This window comes from Leptopilina heterotoma, unplaced genomic scaffold (assembly GCF_015476425.1).
Source record: "Leptopilina heterotoma isolate Lh14 unplaced genomic scaffold, ASM1547642v1 Lhet_60, whole genome shotgun sequence".
Taxonomy (NCBI): Eukaryota; Metazoa; Arthropoda; class Insecta; order Hymenoptera; family Figitidae; genus Leptopilina; species Leptopilina heterotoma.
The window spans coordinates 5919203-5928306 of record NW_025111138.1 but is presented as its reverse complement, the minus strand read 5'-3'; the positions used below and the strand labels follow the sequence as shown (position 1 = coordinate 5928306).

Genomic DNA, 9104 nt, shown 5'->3' with positions numbered 1-9104 from the left:
TTTGCCAAAGAAAAAAATTCGTGCAACATTTTCCACTAATGAAAAATATTTCACCAATTTTTCGGCACAAATAAATAATAACTAAAATGTTGCTTCGAAAATAAGTAAATTATATACGCATATATATATATATGTATATAAATACATATATATATTCTTTTTATATGTTTATAATATTTGTGTATATATATTTTTTCGTAATATATATTTTTTCTTTCATGATTTTCTTTTTTTTTTACCTTGCATATAGCTATTTTATTTTTATTGTATGCATCAACTAACACGATTCGTATTTTTTGTTTTGTTTGTTTTTGTTATTTTTTGTTTTTTTTCATTTCTTAATGAAACAGCGAAGTGACTACTGACTACTGAGAATTAGGCTGAGCTTCGACAACCAACGTGTGATTCTAATATGTTTTGAATCTAACTAATGAAGAATTATTTTATTTTATATATATACAACATCAGATGAAAATGAATAATCGCGTTGATAATGAATAATCTATGAGATCGTTCATATTTTAAACTGCAAAAAAGAATTCACTTTTGTCATTTGAATTCATTACAGCAAAAAACATGCATTAAAATTCATTTATTACTTTGTTTTTCTTCTTTCTTTTTTCCTTTTGTCACATCTAAAGCGGAAAGGTATAAAAATCATTTTCTCCCAATCTATACATTATACTTAAAAAAAAGAAAATTTCGCGTATTACAATTCTCACAAATATCAAAGAGAAAAAAGATTTTTTTTCAATTCGATTTTTAAATGAAAATTTCCTTTTAAAATAATAATAAAAAAATTGTTTCTTTACAAAGTGATTGTTTCGGTTTTTTCTTTTGTACTGATTTTCGAGCAATAGCAATAGCAAATTTTCAGTCTATAGAAAATAAAATAAAAACAGTTTTCTATAAAATTTCAGAAATTGATCTCTTTTTTAGTTTAAATAGAAAAAAGTTTTTATCATTGAAATTACTTTTCTTTAAAAAATTCTAAATCGAATTTTTGTAGTTGAGAATTGTCGAAAAGCGAAATTTAAAAATCTGCAAAATTCGTTTTTATTATTTTCTTTTTTTGCAGTAAAAGCGATATTAAAAAGAATTTCAATTTATTATGTAATAAAATATTTTTCTTTCAATTCACGAACATTGCCTTCCTGATACTTTTTTTTTCTTCCTATGATAGACAATTTTAATAGCACGTTTAATTTACCTCTTTTTCCTTTCTCTCTCTTTTTTAAATATATAATTTTCAAATTGCCAACTTTAAAAACGTCGTTTCCGACTGTTTTTTTTTTTGACATTTATATATTATTATTATTATTACAATTATGAAAAGGGTTGAGAACATTTCCCGAATCTATAATTTGTCCGTAAAAATGTTGCTATCATATCCGAGTAAGAATCAATATAGTTTTTATCTAGTATTTACCAAATCGTTTTGTAAATACAAGATTTTTCTTTTCTTTCTTTCTTTTTTTCGAGATCGTTACTCCAAAGAGCAAACACACGGGTGGACAATTACACGTTGAATATCGATAACATTATTCTCATAAAAAAGTCACATTTTTTAATATAAAAAATGTTCCTCGCAGACCCTTTCATTCAAAGTTGATACAATGAGTCTTTGTGTTGATTGGGAATATATAAATTACAAATATCAGCAATAATGTGAAATTTCCATGTCAATCGAAAAATAACAATTTTCGAATTTCAAATCGATTTAATTAAACCAGTGAATTAATTAAATCGATTCAATTAAACCAAGTAAATTAATTAAACCAATTTTTGTCAACTAGTAAATTAATTCAATCGATTAATTAACCAAATCAATTTTAATTCGATTAATCCAAAAATTGTCAATTTTCAATCGACATTCGCAAATCACGAATGTTTATTTCTATTATTATTCACCAGCGAGCAAAAAAATTGACTCGATATCTGCACGAAAAAGCATTTAATAGTGTACGTCTTCAAGTTAATCTATAACTAGTAGCACAGAAAGCGTCTGCAAAAGTTGGACGATTGCTTGAATTACTTTTTTTCATTTTAAATTGATCAGATATTATGATATACATATGTCCATAAATATTTGTTGCAAATACGAGAGAAAATTGTCACACGAAGCCGGCTTCGTGTCGAAATTTTCTCCCTATAAAGAGCAATACCATTCATTTTTTTGTTTCCATTATTATTAATTTTTTTTTTCTTTAATTATTCCTGCAACATCATTATTATGTCTTCGAACTTGCGAGTCTCGCAAATTTTAAAAGAGTCTAGGCATGGCCCCGCCTCACCTTATAAACGCGCCACTATTGGTATTTTCTTTTCTTGTTTTAAAAAACTGGCAACGACTCAATTTGCAGAGAGAAAAAAACAAACAAAGACACATACAATCCTTCGCCCATCGACAGATCCGTTAATCACAGATAATTATTTCAAAATCCCTCTTTTTGTGGACGAGGCGACACACGTACCGTCTGGCACGAAAGTTACTTAAAATCTATGTATAAAAAATCTGTTTACTCCCCTATCCGTCGTGATTCATCAAAAAAATTCGTTGTACTAATAAAGGGAAAAACGTTCACAAAATGATGTTCGAAATTCGACGGAAATGGAATTTTTTTATCCACAATTAATCAAAAAAAATTTTTTTCCCTTTCTTGGCGTTTTTAAGAATATCGAGTGATAATGTACTCGACAAAAAAGGTGAATATTCACAATTTGACAAAGTGAAATATTCGAAAAGTTGGTCCTGACGAAATATTTGTAAATATAGAGCCGCTAACAATATTATAAATAATGCTAGTACTAATTCTATTATTCATCATCTTTAATTGATATTGAAAAGTTCTACCTGCCTTTTTTTTGTAGTTCCTCCAAAAAATCCGTTCACAAGTAGTAGTTGTTGTTGTTTTAGCGGCGAAAAATTGGTGTTTCAGAAGAAAAGTCCTTTAGAAAGGAGATGGTATTTTCTCCCAAAAGAAGAAATTGGATTCAAATTTGATTTTTTTTTCAAAAGAAAAAAATCTCTACGCATGCGGCACAAATTGTTGATTTTCAAGCGTCAACGGATATTGATTTTGATTCTGTGCCTGCATTTGTACTTGAAGCTGTTGAGCTTGTAGGTGTGTTAATGCGCTGGCAGATGCAAACGCTGGAAACGCTAGAGTTGTCGTGAGACTCTCATTGTGTTCTTCTAAAGAATTCTGCGCATAATGCAGAACAAGATGCTTTAATGTTTGATGTATATTATAAGGTTCCGCAAATCCATAACCCCTTTCCGTTGCGTAAATTATGCAATGATTTACGGTACCGTTGCACCTGAGAACACGCAATTCATGTCAAAAATATTTTCCTTTTTCACTCTATATTCCTAATAATTAATAATAAACAATCCGAAGAATTAAACATTTCATGCAACGTATTATTTTTGACAGTAGACAAGTCTTTTCTTTCTAAAAAGTAATTTTCTTTCCCTGTCTATTTAATTTCTAATTTAAAAATTATTATTTCAGTTTTACTCAACATTTGGTTTGTCCAATTTTCAATTATGCAATAAATTAATTTTTGCAGATTTTTCAATGTGCTTTTTTTCGAGAAAATAGTTTTTCTTTTACACAAAACTGCTCATTTATTGTCTATTCGAAAAAATGTTCTTAAAATATGTTTTGAAATAGAAATAAAATATCTTTACTCACATTATGGATAAAGCATACTGTCCGATTCTCGATCTTCGAACTAAGAAGGTGCCATCGAGCCGTCCCATAAGAATTTGATCAGCATTGGAACGCGAGCAATCAAGATACAACCAGGCCTTCTCGTCGGAATGAATTTCGAGATCAGGTTCTTGTAATTCATTATACATTATTTCGCCAGCTGTTTGATTTGACGTTGAACTACTCATAATTAATTGATGAATTTTGTTCGGATGCATCCCATTTTTCTTTAGCCAACTAAAAAATTTCCAGTATAATTAGTAAAAATCGGAAATTAATGAAAAAATCAGATTAATTATAAATCAGTAACAAAAAAATTAGTTTAAATAAAAAATCAGTAGAAAATATTATATACAGTATAAATATTATTGACATTCTCTTAGTTTTAATATTTAATATTATTTATTAGTTATTATTTATTGAAAAGTAGAAAAAGTTGAAAAGAATTAATAAAAATCTTTTTATTTATTTTTTTTTTTTTTGCATTTTTAAAAATAAAATACTTACGCAGCGTATTTATCTTTCAATTTTGTGTATTGCATATACTCGGGCTTTAATTTTTGCATCTCACGCTCAAGTGTTCTGTTGTAGGCAATTTGCTGCTTCAAGCTATCATCAAGTTGTTCTCTACTATCTTCCAAGGACTTTAGACGACGCTTTAACAACTCAGCATTATCCGTCAAGCTAAAGCAAACAAATGAATAAAATTCATCTCAGTTGGAAAATAAAAGAAACGATAATAATATTCGAATAGAAAAATATAGAAAGGGTAAAAAGAGGAATTATTTTCAAATAATATCAACTTACGTGGATATTTCATGTGGTTGAGCTTCAGTTTGAAATTTTTCTTGCAACTTCATCTGATCCTCGAACATTTTAATGGCTTCTGAAAATGCTTCTAAGGCTTGGCGTTTGAGTTGCACCTCATTAGCCGTTCTATTATAGAGGTCATAGCAATCTTTATGCTGTCGTAAAGTTTCGTTTAAATTCTTAAGGATTTCGATGAATTTCTGAACAACTTTCGACATATCGGTATTGCTTGCAATTTCGTCTTCCTGTAAAGAGAAAATACAATTTTTACATTAGTATTTCGGCATTTTGCAGCAATTGACGATTTCAATTTTTAATTTTGCTTTTCCCTGACTTTTCCCTGATCTCCAGAAAAAATTATGACTTTTTCCCTGACACTGAAGAATATTCTGATTCACCCAAAAAATTATTAGATTTTAAAAAAAAATGTATTACATTTATTTACGAATTTCTTTAATTTTAAAATTATTCAAAAACATCAATAACTTCTTTTTTAAATAAATATTTAATCATTGCCTATTATTTTCAAATTCAAACCTTCTGAAATTCAAAACCTTTTGAGAATAATATTATAAAACATGAAGAAATTTAACATGAGAGAGTGATAAAATCATTATTTTATATCATCAGAATATTGCAACTATAAATTCAAATTTTCAAAGATTTTAATTTTAACCCTTTTCAAAACTCAATAATTTATAAAAATTCACGCTATAATGCTTTTAATAATTATTTATAATTTAAAATTTTAAGTGAAATTCATTTTTTAATCAATTTTTATTAGAATATTTTCCAAGAATTCAATTATTTAAATACAAGAATAAATAATTTATTAAATAATTGAATATTTCTTAAAATTGAATTTTTATGAAGAATTTTATCAAAAAATTTTAAAAATAATTGAATTATTTCGGCGAATTTTAAAAAAAAATTTAAGAATAAATGCAATTTTCTATCATTTTATTTAAAATTGCAAAAAAAAAATAATTGAAGTTCTGCGGTAAGTTTTGTTATTTTTAAAAATAATTGAATTCTTGCAACGAATTTTATTAAAAATTTTTTTAAAGAATTGAATTTCTGTGAAGAATTTTATTTCTGAAAATAATTGAAGTCTCGAGAAAAATTTTATTATTTATGAAAATAATTGATTTCTTGTAAAGAATTTTATTCAAATTTTTTAAAATAATTGAATTCCCATAAAAAATGTATTATTTGTGAAAATAATTGAATTCTTAAGAAGAATTGGATTGAAAATAATTGAATTATATAGGAAAATTTTATTAAAATTGCAATTTTATTAACTAAATCTTCTAAACAAATTTGTCAACATTTTTTTAAATAATAGAATTTTTAAAAGAAGTTTATTTAAATTTTTCGGAATAATTGAATTTCTCAGAACTATTTTTTTTTTTTTTTAATTTTCTGAATATATTTGAATTCCTTCGAGAAACTTCATTTAAAAATTAAAAATAATTGAATTGATGCGAAGAAATTTATAAAAAAAAATTGATAAATAATTGAATTCCTGTAAAATTTTTATTAATATTTTGTTTAAATAATTGAATTCTATTGAAAAATTTTATTAAAATAGTAGATATTATAAATAATTGAAATGAGGAAAATTTTTGAAAATAATTGAAATTTAAACGAGAATTTTTTTAAATTTTTGAACATAATTGAATTTATGCGAAGAAGCATATCACTTTTAAAAATAATAATTGAATTTCTGTAATCAGTTGTTCTTAAAATTTCTATTTAAATTCATTGATAGTTGATATTTTCTAAAATTTCGAATTAAAACCTTTGAAGGTCATCTGTTTATGAAGACTCTTTTGAAATTCAATTGATTTTGAAATTTTTAAGTAATATTATTCATTAAATAATTTATAAGTAATAATTATATGATAGATTTTTAAGAATTAAGTTATTTAAAAATAAATTATTGTCAGAAATAGAAAAAAATGAAGGTTTTGTATTAGAATTCTTGTCAATTTCATAGTTTATGAGAAAAGCAAAAAAGACTCTAAAATTTAGAATTTTCTTATAAATTCTAAAAATTTAATTTTTTCCAGTACTTTTAATAAAAATCTCTGACTTCTCCCTGATTTTCCTGACCAATTCTAATTTCCCTGACTTTTCACTGAATTCCCTGACCTGTGGCAACCCTGTTTGATAACTGAAGTTAATTTCATTCAAAATTGTGTCCGTATCTTTATTCAACACAATTTTGAATGACATTGACTTCAATCGAAATGAATGTATCTAAATCGAAAACATCCATATGAAAAAAAAAATAAAAACTAAAATACTGACTCACCTGTTGAAAACGTGAAATCGGATATAAAAGTTTAATATCTAGTGTCGAATTATATTGGGCAAGAGAACAATTTCGATAGTAATCCACAAGTTCAATGACAGATTGAAAATTGTAAGGTTCAGAGAAACCGTATTTGCCATTACGATGACAAATCTTGATTAGTTTATTTGTTCCACCTTTTCTCAATGTCAATGTATACTCTCCGCCTTTTGACGATGCATTCCGAACTAAAAATGTACCGTCGGGTGTATCAACCATTTTTTCATTCACTTCATCCCTCGTGATATCACCCCAATACCATTCGGCCTCCTGAAGAGTTCTTGGTCTAAAAAAATAAAAAAATTTCTTCCTTATTTTCTCAATTTTTAACAGAAAATAAAAATGAAAACTCTCAAAATTGTATGTATTACTTTTACATAAAAATATTTTGATAAAAAATATTTTTAAATATTTGTATTGAAAAGTAGTAAAAGAATTGAAAATTGAAATTTTTACACTTTTGGTCAAATTTTGTAAATTAAATACTAAAAATATTCTTTTTACCTGCACGATTGTTGTAGTTGATCTTTGTTACTTTCTCCCGGTGTTGAACGATCACCAGCTGCCAATTCTTCCTCTAAACCAGGAAACGATTCAAGAACCGGAATTGGTGGTCTAGACACTTTCCTTGGTGGTAATTGCGGAGGGCTCGCAAATTCTGGTAATTTCTCATTCCAGTTTCCATGAAGTAATAATAGCTCCATTATACGAATATGAGCCTCGGTATTATGAACAACTTGACTGTGGAAGAAAAGAAATTGTATCAAAAACATTTTTCTTTTTTATTATTATAATTATTTTATCAAAAAATATTTAATTGACAATTACTTCATGCAAATAAAAAAAATACGTGTATTCAAACAATTTTTCGAATTTTTAATTTTTATAGTAGAAATTTTAAACTTCTTTTCTAGAGAGGGTAATATGAACAGCATTAAGTAAGAAATTAATGACTATTCTAAAATCTACTTACATGATCCGCTCCCAAGGAGGCCTGAGAAAAATGTGGCACATAACTTGCACAAGAATAGTGGGTGGTTCTGTGTAACCTCGGGCATGTTGCAATTGACAAATTCGACAAAAATGAGCCATCAAATGCTGCAAAGTGCCTTTGTGATGCACTGGTAATTCCGAGACCAATTTAGTAAGATGTGATGCACATTGTTCGTCATTTCTTGAATCTGCGAATGCAAAATAATAATAATTACAAAGAAAATAACAATAATGATTCAAAAATACTACAAAAAATATTAATTAATTTAACAAAATTAAATAACATTACAATTGAAAAATATAGTACCAAAGGATATAATGAAAAATATATCAATATTAATAAAAATAATAATAATAAAACTTATGGTAATAGAATAGATTGTTAATTTTTATTTACCGTTTTACCTGAATTTTGTTAATATTTAGATTTTTAAATATTTAATTTTAATATTAGGTGAAAATTATTTAACAAATTGAATTAATTGTTGACTGATAAATTTTCAACTTACTAATAGCTTCCAAAAATCTATCGTACCACTGTACGGGAATAATGGGATCTGGTAACTCTCTTAAAAATTTCTTTAAGACACTTGATATACACTGCGGTGAGTAAGGGGTTAAATCTGCATTACACACATCTGAAAATAACAAGAAAAATTAGAAAACAAATTCCAAATAAATGCAAATCGAAAAAAGGAAAAAAAATTAACAAATTTTGAAAAAATATAAGAAAAATTATAAATTATTTATTTTAAATATTAAATATTCTTATTAAACTCAAATCAAAAAAAGGAAAAAAAATTAATAAATATTTTAAAAATAGAAAAAAAATTATAAATTACAAAAAAAATATTGTCAAAAATGCAAACATTGTCTTAAATTAAAAGTAAATCGAAAAAAGTAAAGAAAAAAATAAACATGTTGGAAAAATAATAAATATAACAAAAAAAAATTGAACGAAAATAATTCAAAAATACAAAAATAGTCTTTAATAAAACGTAAATCAAAAAATTTAAGAAAAAATAAAAATACAAGAAAAGTACAAGAAAAATATTTTTTATTTTCCTATGCAAAAAAAAAAGAATATATTTTCAGTTTCCTCTGCAAAATAATATTTTTAATTTCCAATGCAAAATAATATTTTCCAATGCAAAATAATATTTTTAGTTTCCTCTAAAAAAAAATTATTTTAATTTTCCACGAAAAAAAAATGTTTTAAATTTTCTACC

General features: G+C 25.5%; 1 protein-coding gene across 2 annotated transcripts in view; it reads right to left on the bottom strand.

The window, feature by feature from the left end:
* Positions 1-251: 251 nt before the first annotated feature.
* Positions 252-9104, bottom strand: part of LOC122509398 (phosphatidylinositol 3-kinase regulatory subunit alpha) — a 114929-nt gene continuing 106076 nt past the window's right edge. For both annotated transcript variants that reach the window (XM_043623431.1, XM_043623430.1), the window contains 8 exons: positions 8385-8513; positions 7856-8063; positions 7387-7623; positions 6844-7168; positions 4524-4771; positions 4224-4400; positions 3699-3953; positions 252-3321 (listed from right to left, as the gene is read on the bottom strand). In XM_043623431.1, the coding sequence (XP_043479366.1) occupies positions 3030-3321; positions 3699-3953; positions 4224-4400; positions 4524-4771; positions 6844-7168; positions 7387-7623; positions 7856-8063; positions 8385-8513 (1871 nt within the window). In that variant the 3' untranslated portion in view covers positions 252-3029. The remainder of the gene's footprint in view (positions 3322-3698; positions 3954-4223; positions 4401-4523; positions 4772-6843; positions 7169-7386; positions 7624-7855; positions 8064-8384; positions 8514-9104) is intronic.